General features: G+C 38.2%; 1 protein-coding gene across 2 annotated transcripts in view; it reads right to left on the bottom strand.

Moving 5' to 3' along the window:
• LOC117409287 (collagen alpha-1(XVIII) chain-like) overlaps positions 1-19,379 on the bottom strand; it is a 109,899-nt gene that overhangs the window by 38,591 nt on the left and 51,929 nt on the right. Inside the window, exon 1 of one of the 2 annotated variants that reach the window (XM_034015107.3) lies at positions 11,713-12,673. The exons of the other annotated variant lie outside the window; for it this stretch is intronic. Coding sequence (XP_033870998.3) covers positions 11,713-12,622 — 910 coding nt within the window. The 5' untranslated portion in view covers positions 12,623-12,673. Of the gene's footprint in view, positions 1-11,712; positions 12,674-19,379 lie in introns of those variants that run through there. 2 annotated transcript variants of the gene reach the window in all.

Below are 19,379 nucleotides of genomic sequence, written 5' to 3'. Positions count from 1 at the left end.
GGATGAACTGGGAATATACCAGCTCAGGTGAGGTCCACAAACCTACAAAATGTAAACAGGGACAGGAAGCCAAGTGTTTACCAACAAACTTTTAGTCTTATGCCAGGAAATATGAGGTATGATTCAAAACAGGTTTCAATCTCCTTGATTATGCTGGCTCACTCTTCGTGATTAAGCTAATTTGCATTGATCAATTTAGAAATGACCGCTAGTATCTTGTCTAAAACAAAAAACCCAACACAACCTCTGCAAAAAGCTCAAGCCATACATACCATCTAACCACAAAATGTTCCTTCAGCAAGCTACGAAGGCCAACTTGGCATGTTTTCCCTTTTCACAGGAAGAAAATATGGACTGTTTTTACAATACAGGATTAGACGAGAAAGAAAAATGTCTCCAATCTGTTTCTCTAGGGCCAGATCAGATCTTTTGTGCCTTTAGTCTCTCACGCATTGCAGGCTTCACAGATTGAATGAAGTTCAACAGTAATGCAGATCAACTATATATGGAGTTTCCTTCCTTTCTAGAAGGAAACTTGGGAACCACACACTTACCAACTCTCAGTAGTAGCCAGTACTTTATTTTATCTGGGCTCCTGGTATACCCATTAGTGAACTCCAAATCTAAAGGTCTTCTCCATCTGGTATGTCAGCCACAGCCAAACATGTACATGACTTCCTTGTCTAGCTGCACAACCGTTCTAATTAATGAAATAGGATAACTTTAGATACAAACAAATTGTAATGCGTCCTCTGGAAGTCTGCTTACATGCACTGGTTTTGCCAAAAATTGTACCCAAGTTCTTCTCCCGTTCATCACACAGTTAGCCCTTGTAATACAACATCCTGGTGATCATGTGCTTTGCACTACATAAGCATTTCAAGAATCATATAATAGCACGTCTCTTACTTCGTGGAAAGCGTTACGCTGTTTTTTTTCTGCTAACTACAAAGGCTGCCAGAATGACACTGATTAACAAGGTGTTGCATTGTATGTGACTATTCCTTAGTGATGGTCACCTCTGGGAATCTGTTCTCCAGACAGTCGTCACTTTTGAGACGTTACTCATAAAGCATGGATACGGAAGCCTCCGTCAGATCAATGGTCTTGCCCAACATGAATGAAACCTGCTTGCAATGGGGCGATGTTTTAGAATACAAGTATATGGTTCCGTTTGAATTACACTTTAAAATCAGTGACAAAAAAAAAGTGCGGACAACATCACAATTTTTTTGTTTGGCGCTAGCTAGTGCTTTATCAGCTGGATTAATCACTTTAGACCTAAAAGATTAGGATCAAAAGGTTTTATCTTCAAAAAAAGAAAGGAAACCCAAATATCCTGTGGCTTATGACTGCAGACAAAACAGTGACAGCAAGTGATTTAGTTAGCCTTAAAAGTAAAAAAAAAAAGTTGAAATGAAATGGGGTTTGAAATTATTATCTTACTGGAGCAGCTATATCGCTTGTTGTGTCCAAGGAGTTTTACAGAATGTTGTCACCTACACCATTTCCTAGTTTTTTTATTCAAAACCAGGTAAAAGGACTGTTGGTTTTGACTACAATAGGGTCCATTGTCCATTCCTTTTTTTAACAATGGAGTTAGTTATGAATGACAAGAAGAGTGTAGTTGACAATAATATTGTATCTACCAAAATATAAATATATAATTAAAAAATTACTTCTAAAAGATCAACTTTGAATTGGACGATAGCCATTTATTTCTTCCAAATGTTTCCAAAATATTGCATTATTGATTCTGTTTTGCAAAGGTAAAAAAAATAAACATCTCATGTACAGTACATGGATTTTATTGTAAATTACAGTTTATATACTTTATCAGAATACCACGATTCTAGCTTGATGGTGCTTAGCAGCTGATGCATGTTTTTTTCCTTTCTTCTTGGAGCCTGTCCAGGTTACTTGTGTCTACACGATTATTAATATTATTATTTTTTAAACCGCGTTGAAAGAAACCTAATCCGTCTATGCACAACAATAGGGCGCTAAGATGGTGATTTTGTCTCAAATCAAAACATACAAGCTTCCCACTTAATGTAAGTCCTACCTGCTCATTTACAGGATGGAACAGAATGAAAATAAACCATCCCCAGGCTGTAAATCCACTTAAAGCCTGCGGTTGTTTTAGGAGCACCTCAGACAGTCAAGTCTCTCTGTGTGGCTGGCAGTTCAGTTAGCTGGCTGGAGGATCATTCCATTGCATGCTGGGGCAATGGGCGGATATTTGGCAAAAATTCACAAAGAATTTTAATCCAGTGTTGTGGTGGCACCTTTTTTTCTTCTAAATGTAAAAACAAAACTATTGTCAAAAGTTGTTAAAATAAGTGTGTTAATTCAAGGGCCCCTATAAACAGCTTTAGAATACTGACAGGTCAATAAATTCGAGGCGACTGGTTACAGATACAGTGATCGAGTGGAAACAGGTTCCTCTCCTCCAGTGTTGAAGGTTTATGATTTGGGCCACTGCAGGATGACGGTTGTCACTTGGCATGCATCTGCAGGCTTTATCCACTTATGACCGCAGTTACTGTATGCTTTCCTGGGGTGGTTTTCCGCTATGCCTTTCTGGAAACACTCAGGAGACAGTAAACGCTCAGTGAGTATAGACCATTGTGTATTAAATGCAAAGTATGAAAGATGGACCATCATATAGCAGTTAAACTGCTATGCAATTGGTGTCTTATTTCCATTCCTAATATAACAAATTAGTGCCAGAACAACCAATGCACACTTTCCTAAATATTTATAATTGATCACTCAGAGCAAGGGCAAATTATCTTAAAAAAAATTACAGCTAGCACCATGTTTTATTCCAAGGCAGAATATTCTGTTAACAATGGAGTGCATTAATTAAAAAGGCAAAGAGGCCACAAGTACTGCAGTAATCCAAGAGTAAAACGACTCTTTTCTACAGATGGAAGCTTAATAAAGCACAGGTCTCCCACACTGCAATACAGTGATGATTTCCTCAGCACAGTGATGATCTCCTTGTTATAAATGTACATGCCAGGGACTGGGAGAATAATATCTTGGCAATGGCATCATAATAAACAACCCAGTTATGTCATGCATTCCTGTCAGAGAGCCTCATTAGAACAGATCGCCTACAATGTGTTCCACATCCATCTGCCAGCTTCTTCAGCAACAAATAATTGAAGCACTGCATACAGTGCAACACCATTCCAAATCTCAATAACCTTACAAGAACATAATCCTGTACTGTCATAGTAGCAATCGCATGAACAAAAAACAGCAATGCAGAACCACATTCATTCAGCAGTACTGTAACTACAGTACTGGTGTAAATTAACTCTTGCAAGAAAACTCTGAAACAGCCTTAAAATATGCCATATATGGGTAATTTCAGAGACCCAGTGAATCTCTAGAAATGTATTAACCTTAGAGGGTGGCTGTTTACCTACCGTTCCTATTTTAAATCTGAAACTGATTTATTTTACAGTCAGAGTACAATTTAAATCTATATATCACAGAACCCTGTAAAACAAATACGCGCCATAAAGTTATATGGTTCTATAATAGCTTCTAATGCATTCATCTGAGCAAATACTTTATATATATAACACGCCAATAATTGTTATGTGTGAATATTGTTATAAGGGTGAATGGCTTCACTTTAATGACTTTTGTTTTTTGTCATTTTGTAAAGCAGTACAAAAAAAGTTTGCATATTTGATGAATCAAGTGTTCCTTCATTGTTTTTTTCAAGCATGACATCTGTTTCTCCATTTCTTAACCTTTGACAGCTTAAAAACTAATCTGGCAACTAAGCTAATAATGAAGCAATTCCCAAAAGCGCTGGAGAGATTGTATAGCCATGTATTTAGCTACCAAAATTACAATGACTCCCTGGTGGTTTCTATTGAGACCAGCAGCACAAAACCAGTGTGCCCTGTTTAAATCGCAAATAAACTTCCTCAACATTATCTCTACAGTAGGACCTTCTGTTTCAGGGCAAACATGAGAAACCATCCAGGTGGGAATAGAAGAAACATTTTCCAGAGCTTGTGCGCGGCCGAACATTTCATGGGAAAATAAGAAACATCTGGCTGAATTCGATTTATCATGCTGGACTTTGCTCTCCATGTCAGCCCTGTGTCACCAATCAAAACAACTCCTTTGAGCACAGGCTGAGCCATAAAATTGTGGTTCAAACTCAAATACTTCTACTTTGCCCGTCTTGGTTGTAGACCCAAAAGGGACTGCTTCATTCCTCTTTCAACTCTGTAGGGTTAGGGTGGAAAGTCAAATGGAGCTTGTTTGCCTCATCCCACTAGTGGTGATGCTCCCTGCAAGTCCAGGTACGGCCTTTGCCTCTAGAGTTCGGTAGCTTGGTAACATCCAGCACTTTGGTTGAGCGGGTGAAAAAGAGATTGTTAAGAATAGACAGAAAACACTCGCAGTCCAGATTCCATAATTTTAAACTGGAAAGGACACAGAATGCCACTTTCTCCAGGACATTCCTGCACTAATATTTAAACTTCACCCCAGGACAATATGGACAGTGCACAGTATATATTTAATTGTGCTTAAAAATGCTTCCTGGTTGAATGGAGTTCCCCTTTAAAATAACTGTGCCCATGTTTTATGTTGGCTGCATTTTTGGGGTTTGTATTGTATCAGAGTCAAGCATTCTCTACTATGTTCATTAATTCCATGGGTATTATAATGAAGCCTGGAAACAGATGGCCTTTTTCCTAAAGAGAATGTCAAGTGGTAAACATGTGATATGTACTGTAGTTCTTTCCTGTGTAACATGGTTGAAAAGTAGCAGGGATCCTTCTCAAGCTTGGAATTAGCAACTATACACCATTTGCTGGTAAGCTGCACTTTGAATAGTTGGCAGATAAACCTAATTTTTCACAAAGTCCACAAAGCATGGTTATGGGGCTGCTGTTAACCAATCTCATACAGCATTTACTTTTTTTAGTGGGAAATTTGTCTCAATATGACAAAGCTTGAGCATAAACATTAAAACCTAATGTTAGAATCTTTTGCTTTGGCAGACATACCAAACCTCTGTAAACACAATGCTATGTTTACACTTATTATAACTCTTGCCAACATTTGTAGCTCGTCTCCTGGGGGGGGGGGGGTCATATGCATCATACACATGGGAGGAGTCATACGCAAAAAACACTCATCATCATATAATAGACACCCCCCCCCCCCCCCCGACTCAACACGACACGACCAGCATGACAGTAAAAATAGACATAATGAAGCATTCTTACCGTTGTATAAGTTAGTGATCAGCAGATGTGTCAGCCGCACAAAGAGCACAGCGTGTGGTTTTCACTAACTCTACTGTGCAGAATAAATGATTGTTGGTGAAACAAATATTTGTGTGTTTTTTTTGCACACACATGAAAAAGGTCCTCATAATTGTGTAAACATTTGCATTACTGGCAAACACATATGTAATTGTTTGCCTTCAAATTAAGATATTGCATCGGCTCACGAAGGGCCATCAAGCATTTTGTCTCGCTCAACCCCGGTCAAAGCGAGTAGACCCACATCCTGAGGTGGGTTGCTGGGACCCAGGTACGTAGTTTCACACTACGCAGGATTGTGGCTCGGTTAGTCAGGACCCGGGTCTGGACCTGGGTAGGAGTGCCAGTGGGAAAGGGGCTATAGAGTCTTTATGGATTAGTCTGGTTCAATTAGAGTGTTTATAGCAGGTAGACTTCTCTTCTGCAGCAGTTTTCAAAAGGGGAAAGTCTAGGACTATTTCTGTAACATACCATTTTGGTGAACATTACTCATTATATATAATGTACATACATACACATACATACAAGGCTGGAAGTTAACATATATTTGGTAGTTCGCTCTGCTTTTTGGAATGCCAAAAATCTTATGACGGCATGTCGTTAAAAAAAACAAAAAAACACACACACACACACACACACACACACACACACACACACAGTCTTTTTAGTGTAAGCCAGTATCTCGACAGAGTTTTGGTGTCTGAACCGCTTGACCCGAGACAGCCAGCTTCACAATATATTAGTTATCTCTGTAATCAAGTACAAAGGGACTCAGTCAAGATGATAATCATCACTATAGGAATTAGAGAGCAACTGTATAGCCTCCTCCAATTTCATTCATGGACAATTGCTGGAAATCTGGTACCATCAATGACACCCTTGTACAAAAGACAAAAGGCTATTTTTCCCCCTTATGTCATTTACAGTATACAACTGACATGCTCTCTTTAATTCCCACACAGGCAGACAGCTATCCATAATAGCCTGCCAGCCACAATGCTCTTGACTCATTGCTGAAGTATTATATGCTGCATCTATACAGTAAATTACTTGTTGGAAACCAACTCTTGCAGGGCAGATTAAAGGACCAAACCACAGTGGCTTAGTATACCTCTCAAATCAAGCGCTGTCAATTCAAGTGACAGCATTCCCTGGGCTAGTGTTTGATGTACAGTACCATGCACAGGGGAGGCCAACACATACTGACAACCCATGTAGAAGCATGCAATTCACAACTCTGTACCACCAGACTACAGTAAAGTAGTGACAACAGAAAAAAATCAAAATGTGATAAAAATGGGAAAATAGAAGTCAGCAATAGAATTCAGGTGTTAAATGTTGCTTGATTGAGACCAGATAAAATGCTGCACTGCTTAATAACGAGAAAAAAAGCTAGATACAAATAACAACATTATTTGGTAGTCTGTTGTCCATATGGATTTTGAGATGCTGCATGGACTAAAAAGAACGAGCCTTTAAAATAAAAAACAAAAAGCAAAAAATAAATAACTCTGAGCACCTGCCAATTACCCTTTGGCATGGTTTTAGGGTCATGTAAAGTGTTGTTTACGTTATTTAGCACATGCTGAATACCTCTGTTATAAATTAATGAATGTTGTTGATGGTTAACCCAGCTGAAAACGGGTACCTGGTGTATAATCAGGCAAGTCACCATTGCGTTGCTATGGCCACACAAACAAGCATCTTAACTGTGCAGATATGCTTGTTAATAGCTTGGCAGTGAGCTGCTCCTGTTCTATATGCTTGTCTACAATAGGGGGAACAAATGCATGGTTTTGTCTATACTTTCTGCTAACCAACTGCTAATTGATACAATGTGAACCATATGAACCAACGTCCAAAAACATTTAAATCAATTACCATCACAGTACTTCTAGTACAGTAAAAAAAACACCCTCTAGAGGTTAGATATTGTCAACAGCTGTAAATGATAAAGTTAAAGCATCCATAGCTTGGAGACAAATCAGGAGGTATTATAATATGCCTTGTCAAAGCCTTTTAACTGCCTGAACTCCCTGGCAGCCAGCCCTACAGCAACTAAAACCACAAATTTAATTTGCAGTAATTATTAGCATGCCTTTCTCTGTACATCATGAGATTTGGCCACAGGTAAGAACTGCAAGGAGCTCAAATCAAGTAGACAAACTTTTTAGCTAATGTCCGTAAATAGCTTCTGTCAATTTGTTGTGCTAGTTATGAGCAATATAAACAACAAAAAAAGCAGCCAACAAATAGCAGTATACTAGTGACTATTTGTCTAAACAATGTAAATAATGAACCAGAAATGAACAGTTTAGGTACAATATAACTGTATTGATTTGTACTAAAAAGTACAAGTGTTGATGATAGGGAGAGAGCCACTAGCCGTCAGTTAGCAGGGGTGTACCCTATGGTACTTTAAAGTTTGGTGCAGGAATCCTCCACAGGGAAACAGCCGGAATGTGTTTACCATAGGCTCACGTATGCATTAGATGCTTGAACAAGCCAATATATACAAATTACTTGATCTCATATGTATTCATTGTATGGTTATAAAAACAAAAGTTGAGCCCAAAACTATAATAAAACAAAACATTTGCCTTACACATGTATAATGGCAATTGCAAAAATAGCTCAAAATATAAATAGAAGGGGGTACATTAAGTTCTAATTAGTGTGGAATATAGATAAAAATCGTTTTCTGTAAAACTTTTCATAAAAACAGGTTTTTTAAAGCAATAGTTCAAAGCCAATAGCGTGCCTACTTCACCATTCAATTCCAGATATCATCATCTCGTGAAGCACAACAACCACTGCACAAGCTGGTTCAAACCAATCCATCTCATGAGATTTACTGTAAACTAGAACATGCCAGATGATACTGCAGGTGGATCCCTCCTGAACAGGCAGTCCATATCCTAATCCAGCCTGGAATCCGATATAGATATGACTTTGGGAAAATGCCAGGAATACTTTTCATTTCTTATTTAAATCCAACCTTTGACCCCAAAACAGCCCCTCTGCTGAAACACTATTAAAATAACATCAAGATGTACTAATATTATTGTTAATAAACATCTAATTAACTTTCATGAAACATTATTAAATGTGTTGTTCTAGTTAGCGAGTTATTAGGTATTGCTTAAATATAATTGCTTAAATATATAATTGACCTTAAAACAGGTTATTCATTGCAATTTCAGACTCAAGATAATACAGTAGGTCTGGGCCTAATGGAGAAAGATGGCCCATCAACAAATCTGATGGATTAATCTGATGGATTATCACCATCACAGATTCCATGTTGTTATATTTCACATGGATGCACTAAAACAGACCACACTGGATCACATTACAGCTACTTGACAATGAGGTACAAGTTACCACCTTGTTTTCCCTTCCCTAAGGAGGTGGGAAATAAGTGGTGTAACTAAATAGCCTTCATTAACAGGAGTGAACAAATTGACACGGTCAACCCGGACTACTGTAGATTAATCAGTTAAAAAGGTGAACACACTGAACGTTGAAGTTGTGTGTACATATATTTCATACAGTAATTGTCCTATGTTGACTTTAGAGGCACCGCTCTTTGAAGTGCCATAATAGTGCCTGTTGCTTAGCAACGACCTTCACTTAGAGTGGTGCATTATATTATCTTTTTTTCTCTATATACTGTAGACACGTTTATAAATCTTGCATTTTTGTGCAACACTAGGACACATTCAAATAATAGGAAAAGGAAACAAATATACTGTTGAGATCAAGTTTAAAATACCTGTCATTTTATACTTTCATAAAGCTGTAGTCTTATATGTATCCATGGTAGAACAGTAGAATTTGGTGTGTAGTACTAGGTTAATCAATAACAAGGCATTACTACATATAAGGAGCTCCACCAATGCATCTTCGTTCCCATCAGAAGGCAACTTTACAGGCTTGTCATGTGAGACATTAGTGGCCCCCCTATTGTACAGGCACCTGTAGCACGAGCTGTCATTTGCTTACCATGGTGCTACACACTGAATTTTACTTCCCTGGCATATAAATACACTTCATACCACAGTTAGCTGAACTGGGTTAACCCTACTTTTAAAAAATATATATATTAGAAACCATTCCGTGTGAGCGTTTGTGATTTAGTGCTGTTCGCATGATGCTTCAAAGTGTAATTCATTCTCTCTCTTGGGCCAATACAAAAAAAGGCTTCTTGTTATGCAAGAAAAATGAAATGGGGTTATAATGTGTCACATGCACTGCAACTGTAATAAACAAAAGAGGTACAGTTAAAACTTCAAGCAATCTTTTGCTTCTATATTTGTCATGAAAAGACGATTTTATGTTTAAGAACCTAACCTCCAGTGGGTATCTGTAGCAGGCACGGGCAATGCATAAAACAGAAAAACAGGAAAAAAATCCTAAAAGACAAAGTCACAATCCATAAGAAAATTCATAGTGTAGCAAGTGCAGTCTCAATCCCTATATCATTCATCTTACTGTTTACAGAAAAGGGAGGCTGCGTGGTCCGGTGACTAAAGAAAAGGGCTCAGAACCAAGAGGTCCCCGATTCAAATCCTGGCTCAGCCACTGATTCACTGTGTGACTCTGAGCATGTCACTTAACCTCCTTGTGCTCCGTCTTTCGGGTGAGACGTTGTTGTAACTGACTCTGCAGCTGATGCATAGTTCACACACCCTAGTCTCTGTAAGGTCACCTTGGATAAAGGCGTCTGCTAAATAAACAAATAATAATACAAATAATAATAATAATAATAATAATAATAATAATAATAATAATAATAATAATAATAATAATAATAATAATAATAATAATAATAAATTAAAAATCATTTCACCCCAATCTGAATTGTTTGTTGTGCAACTGGCCCTTTTGACACCTATTAACACACAAGAACACCGACCAAAACAGTTGCCAAAAACAGGATGGACTTACTGCAAGCAAACACAACCTATTTCTGTATGTCAATAATATGTTAAGGTTTCCTTATTAATATGCCATTCAGACCATACTCTTTTGTGTAAGTGTTGAGCAACAATACATTTAGCCAACACCGACTTTGGAGTTCTAGAGATAAGTGGTGTCAAAGACTCTTTGTTTTGTTTTGCAACCCTACTGGTAAATCAGTAATATTGCTGTGAGGGTTAATTTAGGAAATGCTTTACAATGGCAGTAAAACCATTCAGCTATAAATACTTAAATTATACTAGATAAGCAGACATTTCTTATGACCAGCAAGTGGCTTTGCTTCTCAATATCCAAAAAGTTGTAATGTTTATTATCATCAATTAAACACTTAATAGTGCTGAATGTAACTAAAAAGAAACATTAAATGACAGACATTGACAATAAGTCTTTCAATGTCTTCAAACTTAAAAGAAAAAAACATACCCTACTTAAAACATACAAACAGGTGCCACAGATCTGTAGATTTGCTGATAAATACCCTTCAAAACATTAGAAGCCTGGTGTTGGTCCCGCTTTTGTGCAGTAAACATTTTTTAAAAAGCCTGGTTTAGATTATTCTTTTTGTAGCCTATATTTCCATGCAAAACAAACTAACTGAATACACATTTCAGAAGCCAAGTGATATTGAACATTATCACACTCCCCACTATAAGTTCCCTTGTAAAGTCTGGAACTGCCACTTTTTCAAATGACATTTATCTCTTTTAATTTAGAATACCTTCTTAAAGGGCATTTGGTGACAATGGTGTGGAATTTTGATACCATCTCGTTTATAAAAAGTGAAAAACACAGAACGAGACATTTTTCAAAGTTAAAACGTATCCCAAAGATGCATTTTAACCTACTTTTACCTTTTTCGTTACTAACACATAAGCATGAATACTCATTTTCCTTCTCGGGGAGAGAGTCGCATGACACTGGCAGGCGTCCCTAAGCACCTCACAGGAAACACGGCAGGGCAGAGCATGCGCCAGGTGAGCCAAATCACACCTGGGCACCAATAGCAAACAGAAAAACCTTAACAAGCTGGCATGGCAGCAAGAATTCAAGAGCCATGCCCACTCATGCAAAGCTGCCCGGATTTGCGCCACGCTGCTGTGATTCAGATAATTGGGTAAAAAAAAGCTGTCGAAACCCATATTGGTGCAAAATGGCAAATCAGTTGCCCCGGTCAAGCAACGGGCGGATACCGATAACATGACATTATCAGCATCTACAATAGACTCTAGGCTTTTAGTAGTGGTTAGTAAATCAGATTCAATTGACACTGAGTAATTATTAGAAAGCCCCAATACCTGATTAGTTGCATTCAAGTTAAAACTACGACTACTGCTGCTAATTATACTTCTAATCAAGCCAGTTATCTCAAGATGCTTAGAGAAATTAAGGCCTTGGTTTGATTGGCCGTCGATTTGGTTACCCCTGTTGCTAGTATCATTCCCTGCAGTCGTCCAATTGGCAAAGTCTGTTAAATTGTCGGATAGCTGCATCTTTAAAAAGCCCGTCACCGCTTTCCCACCATGCAAGCTCTCATTGGTCACCGAATCCCGCCAGTCTGAGGTATTGCCCACTTGCAAAAACTCTCCACTTCTGATAGTGCTAAAAGAAGATGTGAGGTTTCCCATTTCCAGTTGTCCAGCTTCAAACTGTCTCTCGCCCATTGAGGACCCACTCTCCCCTTCCCCCGACGACTCAAAATTAACATCTGGTAAATTCTCCAACACCGATTTCGTATGAAGGGTTGTAGTACCATTTTCAAGCAAGAGGCGTTCCACCCAAGGTTTGGTAGTTGGTAGAGAATTGGCCTTTGGTTGCTCTGTAACCTGCCTAGCAATGGGCAAAGTTGTGCCCCTGTCCGTCTTATGTGCATCGGTTGTTGCCTCTCTGTCTTCAGCAGGGGAGGTTGAAACTTCTACTGCACCATCTTTTGTTTCTGCTGTTGGTTTTTGGTCCCAAGTTTGGACAAAGCTGAGGATTCCCTCAGCCACGTTCAGTATCTGAGCCCCGACTCCAGCAAGGTTCTCCACGGTCGCTGGCCCTGGTGGTGGTGGTCCTGTAGTTGGGGACGCTGCTTCTGAATCAGGGCTTCTTGTTGAAACACTCAAAAGTTCATGTCCTTCCTGGTGAGCTTGCAGGATGACCATGGTGGTCTCCAGGCCTGTAGCCTCACTAGCAGTACTCTGTAATCCCTGGTTCTCCTGGGTTGCTGTGGTCTGTGTAGTTGCCTGGGCATCTTTGCCAAATGGCCACCATCCCCACTGGGCATCAGAGTAACTAACACAAGCTAAAAGGAGCAGGGAGCAACCCAACATGTTCCCAGACTTAGCCATCAGACACACAAGCTAGCTAGCTCACTGTTCTCTCTCAGGGTCTGGTAGTTAACACTGACATACACTCTACCACTTCACAGTATGCACTCCCCCTTCTACCAACAACAATCCGAGAGAGAGAGAGAGAGAGAGATAGTGAGTGAGAGAGAGAGAGAGAGAGAGAAGTTAGGAGGAGGTGTGTCGCGTCAATAAAAAATGAAAAAAATACACACATACAACTTCCTCCTTATTGGTTGATTTCAGTACTTTTTTTTTCTTCTGAAGTCAAAGTTAAGTTAGCTCTGAAAACAAAGAAGCTAAACATCTTTGCAAAACACAGCTGGGTATGTACAAATTGTGAGCTCCAGTTGCATATTTAAAAAGTAATTTGTGTGGCTTGGAGTTCTGTATCTAAGAAAGAAGCCCCACTCCACACCCTTAAAGCAGCAATGCGTTACACCCAACAAACATTATTTGTGTCTGCGTCTCTCAAGCAGCTCTTGCAGTCTTCATCTACACAGTGTACAGCCAAACAGATTAATAAGTTAAAAAAAATAGACCATGCCAAAGACGTGAACAATCACAATAAATCAATTCAAATGATTAAATGCTTAGTACACTAATATAATTCTTATTCCACTTCACTTCAAACAAAAATCATTGCATGTTATTTGTATCTACTTTTAAACATGATCAACAGACTTTCAAAAGTAATTAATTTACTGGATGTTTCACATTATGTAGACTGTTGCTAATCAATAGCAAATGCCTTTCTGGATCATTGGACAGTGGACAAACTTATGTTATGCATGTATTCTTAATTATTGTTACTCATTTTTAATCATATCTAAATGTTGAGAATCTGTCTCTTCATCAAAAGTATATTATATATAATTAAATGTGACAAATGTGTCATTTGACTGGCGGTTTCATTTTATGAACTTTAGGACAACAAAGTAACTTTATCAAATAACTATCCTAAGCTAACTATTTAAAATAGTTTGAATGTCTTAAAATAAAGACATACACATATTAGCACATTAAATAAGTCAGTGTATAATGAAGGCGGCACTAGTCTAAACATTTGTTTACTGTACTTGACTAAGTTTTAGGGCTCGAAGAAAACCCAGTTGTGTTACTGTACCCTTAATCCATAACTTCACTTTTCATAAAACTAGGGATATATTTCTTTAACTCTACTGACATTGCTCCTCCGCTCCTAGCAGAGGTTCTCTAAAGGCAGAAACTGCCATATCACTCCCTCATTCATTCGACTGAATGTGCCTTCAAAGGGCGTAGACTTGAGGCACACAGGAGGCACACTCATTCGCTCATTTGTGACAGTCAATGTGTTTCTAGCAGCCTGTTGCAGACCTTTTGCTGCCAGTCAAACTGACGGGCGGCTTCAGTCTCTGCCTGTCAGCTAGCTTTTGAATCCGTCTGATGAAAACGCTGTTTTAAAACAGGTCTCCTATAAAATCAAGGTTAGCTACCACATCTCAAGATCTGACCAAGAACAAAAAGGGGATCCCCATGACGAGACCTCTCAAAGGCACTTAAATGGTTACAATGATTACCGCGACCATTCCGCTAGCACAGAAATGAGATATAGCAAGGCATGTGAGGTGCTATTGAAACAAAACTGCCATCTGGAGAGCAGAATTCATTCCATCTGATAGAATATACTAAAGCTGAAAGACATTACAATTAACAGCCCAAACAATAGCAATCAACCCCTTACATAAAATGTAATTTCACTGTAGTAGATATTTCTCAGGTGGCAGATCAAATTAATCATGAGGTTAATCATGTTATGTTAGTGTTTTGTTTAGTTTCTAGCCCTCAAAACATACCTGCTGGATTGCGATAATATAATTAAACATACAGTACAATTGTAAATCTTTCTTAAAATAACTGTGCCTGCAGACCAGTACTGTACATTTAACACTTTTTTGCATGATTTCTACCAGTATTGATCAGGACTGCTAAATATTTAAATGTGTCTGTAGATCAGTTACTGTGGTAATAGTACGTATGTATGAATTGACACCGTCAGTGCACTCACAGGGTCATCTTGAGTCATGCAAGAGAGTGACTTATCAATTACTTAAACTGCACTGATCTGCCAAATTGCATTTCTTTTTTTTTGGTTATAAATCAATAATTTTCTAACAAAAAAAACACACCTTTTAATGAAATACAGAGCCCCCATTTATAAGACAGCTCTTTATATTACAGAACAGGGTATAAAGATGGCATGGTCCTGTCTCCCATTTGCCCCATAATGCCATTCCACTAGCACTTTCATTCTTCTTAGAAGGCAGAACACAAATAGCGATCTTTGCACTGTACATCCAAGAAGACTTTGTAAATGACATGTTACATCTATACATAACAAAACTTCTTCATTACAAAATAAAGAAACTACTGCTCATACATTAATAAGACTAATACTACTACTAAGACCACTGCTTGGAAAGACAAAGAAAAGGAATTATAGTTTATCTCCCAGCTACTGAACTTGTAACCATGCAACTCAACACTATCTCTAGAAGGTTCACAGGTTACAACAGATTTTCCAATATTCATAACATACGCTCAAATAAAGAGTCTTGCTTTCAAAACAAAAACAAAAAAATAAACCCTGGCAAAACAAAGTACTGACTTTTCTAATGACCTTAAACTAATCTTGGTTTACTTGTTCCAGCATGTGAGGCAAGGAAAAGGGGCAGACACTTGCCATTAGGAGGCATCACATACACTGTAGCCTCTGTATTTTGCAGATATTGGAGCTTAAGATTAAAATGTAAGTAAACTCCAATTTGTCTTCAAAGGGTCTAGCAATCTGTTACATGTCAGTCATAGCAATACACATGCTTATTATGATATTTTCCATTCTAAAATAACCACCACATCATAGAAAACAAAAAAGGATACTTGCAGTAATCTTTACATTTCTACACAAATTCTACACACCATATGAGCCATGTTTTCAAAGAGTTTCCTCCATTCTTCATTGAAATCGTGTTAAGTTACAAAATGAAAAATGAAACACACATTGAGGGTGCTTAAGAGGACTTGAAATATTGTACTTTGTTGTTTGGTTCTAGTTTTGTAAAATTAGGATCTGTTTTACCGTTTTCAACCCCTGTAATTATTCTGTAAAATTCAGAATAAACCGGAAACGTGGAACACTACGTATGCCGTGTACATATTCAAGGACTCAAAAGGTTACTATGGGAATTTATAAAAATATAAAATTTGACTATAGATAGCTGTGACACGACAAAAGGAGGTTATAATGACCCACATATCAACAACATCTAGAAAAACTAGGAAGATGCATGTCCGTTATGATCGGTTCGGTTTTTTGGGTTTTTTTTTTTTTAACTCTCAACTGTTTTTGATATCCAAAACCTGAAAAGCCAAACTGCATTTGTGTAACAAAAGGAAATGGGACATAACATTATTACACACGTGTCATTTTTCTCTTTTCGTCACTGTGAAAAATAAGCTCAATACAGTTTTTTTTGCATCACTCATACCAATGTATTATACAACTAGACACAATGTATAAAGAGAATTACACATATGTATTTATTATCCCCATCCCTGCTGCAGTCAGCTGTAACTGGCCATGCATCACATGCAGCTCATGTCTGAGTAGAAAATGTTGCTGGCTTAGTGCCGAGACTAGTGCTGCTTTTTGTTCTGTACAAAGAAAAAAAAAAGTGTTCTGTTTTGGTTCAGTTTTATCTTTTGGTCAGAATCGTTTGGTTTGGAATTATTTGCAAATGGTTATAAAAACTATATGATTTACCGATTATCCTAAAGTTTTATCAAATGCATAACATTACACTGTCACCTGTATGTGTACAGAATAGTATCTATGCTCTGATCCAGCCAAACAGTCTTTCTGTCTAATGGCAAAGCAAGGAACATGTTCTTGAACCAGATCCCCTGTAGTATTCTCTTAGTCATGTAACCAGAATCACATTTATATATATTTTGTTATCAGGCCTAACAAACACAACTTTCATCAAATCTGGCAGGCAGATGCCAAGTTCTAACCTTCAAAAGCTTCGGGTGTCATTCACAGTATGTGAACGAGCGATACTTTCCAGTAGCCATGGGAAAACAAGAAATACCCAAAATACCATATGGTAATTGACTGTTGAAACTGATTTCCTTCATAAATCGGATAATCAGTTCTCAAGATAACTACAATGTAGGTGTGATATGCGTTGCCTGGTACAGATGGTCACCTCCTTCGTTGCGCATACCAGTAACAAATAATTGGCTGCTTCGGCTGCGAGAACAGAATTCTATACAGATGGCTTTTGATTTCTAATTGGAACGGATTGAGGACCACAGATTACTACTCTTTGCAGATCCCACTGTTTCCCAGTTTTCCAGCCACTAGCTCCAGCACAGCTGTTCATGCTCTTCTTAGGCCTCACATCCCCATGTTTTCCTACAGCTGAGAGCATTTGTCTCGATTCTCCTGTGGGGGTTTAGGCCAGCTGTTCAGCCTACCAGGTTTTGCTGCAGCTGTTTAACACCTCAACAATGTCAGAGCATCACATGGTTTCATTCAGTTGAATTCAGTTCAGTTCATTTGAATTCAATTCATTGCTAGAATCATTTAATTACTGCTGTGATTACCACTATTATGCCTTAATAGGACCTGCTACAATGCAACATTGTTTGTCTTGTGACCAGAGGGTTTTGGATACACAAAGGAGTAGGGAAATGATGACCTGTTATTAAGCTACAGTACCACAACGACAGTCATTAGGCTTAAAGACCACACAGGTCACAGCATCAGGTGCAAAAAACATACTGGGGTATGGGTTTGCTTTTTAATGCTACCCTCTCACTAAGGTGTAAATCTTTTGTTTGTTTTCTGTTTCCCTTCACTTTTCAACAGAACGGTAATGTGAAGTTATCCAAAACTAAAACTGGTAACCTCTTTCCCAGAGCTCTTTACCATTTTTTTCTTTTTTTTTTTTTTTCCATGTTCTTTCCAATGTGTAGCCTTGCCTTATGCTAGTCAAGGAAAAACAGTGAGCCATGCTTTTCTGCTAGCTTTCCCTCAAATCAGAAATTGTCCTGGAAAAGGCCATCTAAATCATAGCTGAAATCTATACCACAGGCACCTTTGATAGTCTTGGTTTGCTTGTTTCTTTAAGATATGAGGCCAAATTGGTATTTACTGTGAAGCCTCCGAATTAAAATAGGACGGTATGGAAAGGTGTTCTTCCATGCTGGACCAGGCTATTTGAAGTGAAAAGTCAATAACAAAAAAATACAATGATTTAAAAACAACTCTGAGTTACTTCAATGCGCCCCTTAAGAATTAGTTGGAAATAATTGTTTTTATTAGAACAACGAGGCACTGGGAGGCTCCCTAACCCTTTACGTTTCCTACAATTAAGCACACTGAACAAACACCTTGTAAAAATGAATACATAAATAAATAAATAAATAAAGTTTTTATAGCAGAGCATGACTAACCTCAACAGGCCTAATTGGTGATATGTAAATCCTACCATGGCTCACTGGCCAGCAGTTAAACAGTGACTGCTCTTTCGGGTATACTCAACACATGACTGCCACAGAAAGGTTTAACCTTAGGCACTAAAGCAGCATATTCCCTATTGTCCCTATACTGTATACACTATATGCACAGTTAGCTCTTTGTCAGTAAAGCCTGCTATTGGACTTGTTTAGGTCATTTCCATTTCACAGTGAAATGGAGACCCATGAAAACAAGATGGCGCCGTTAATGCACTTAAACAATAGGGAATGGCTTATCCAAATAACTCTTTCTATCTCCCAAGGGTGAAAAGCCATGGGATTTAACATTTGCTTGCCACCCCTCACCAACACAACATAAATCTTACTGTTTTGTCTGTGTTAGACTTACTGTAAATCCCACCAGACCTCAAGTAGTTTCCTAAATGCAAATGTTCCTAAATGCAAATGTACAACACAAGGTGGACTTGTTGTTATATACTAAGGTACTGATCGGTCTGACATTGGTATATACAGTGTTATACAAGAATGAAAGCACTAACCTTGCTGAAAATTCCAACAAGGAGTTGTGAATGGGAATAAATACTAGTCTCTCACTAAGCAGACAGCAGATATACAGCATCTCGGACAAGGAGTGCACACAACATACAGTTGACTAGGACATTAAAATGGCTCTATTTAAAATCCCCTTTTTAAAAACCAGCACGACCAGATAAAAACCAGCAAACTGAAATGGACCTCAGGGATAGAATTTTATGTTTAGTATACAAACTATTTTGAAATCAGCAACAATTAGAACACAACAATGTCCCTTTTAAGTTCACTGGAAAAGCAAGTTTCATCACAATTGGCTGACTGTTTCACTAAAAGCCCCAGTCGTCTGAGATATGCATGGCCTGTGGGGGGTAATTACACCATGCTCAAGAAAGCCATTCCAAAATGAATAGTCCCATGTAAGCATTGTCCAGAAATGACTGCATACTTTGTAATTTAAACATAAACAATCTGTCCACATGCAAGTGTTCCTTAGCCCAGAGAAAGTGGTGCATTTTAAATAGATGAGGTAAGCTGGCAAATGTTTTTTAGATAAAATAAGGACTGGGTTAAGGTACTTTTTACAATGGAGTCGTCTAACTTGAGACAGCTGTTCTAGTTCTAGTCCCTTGGAACCAGTCCAGAGCACACACTAAATTGCAGCTCTGTTGGGCAAAAGTAGGTTTACTCAAAACTTGTAAGTCAA

The sequence above is a fragment of the Acipenser ruthenus genome, chromosome 10 (genome assembly GCF_902713425.1).
Source record: "Acipenser ruthenus chromosome 10, fAciRut3.2 maternal haplotype, whole genome shotgun sequence".
NCBI classification, from domain to species: domain Eukaryota; kingdom Metazoa; phylum Chordata; class Actinopteri; order Acipenseriformes; family Acipenseridae; genus Acipenser; species Acipenser ruthenus.
Note: the sequence above shows the minus strand (reverse complement) of the source record. Positions and strands in the feature narration are given on the sequence as shown.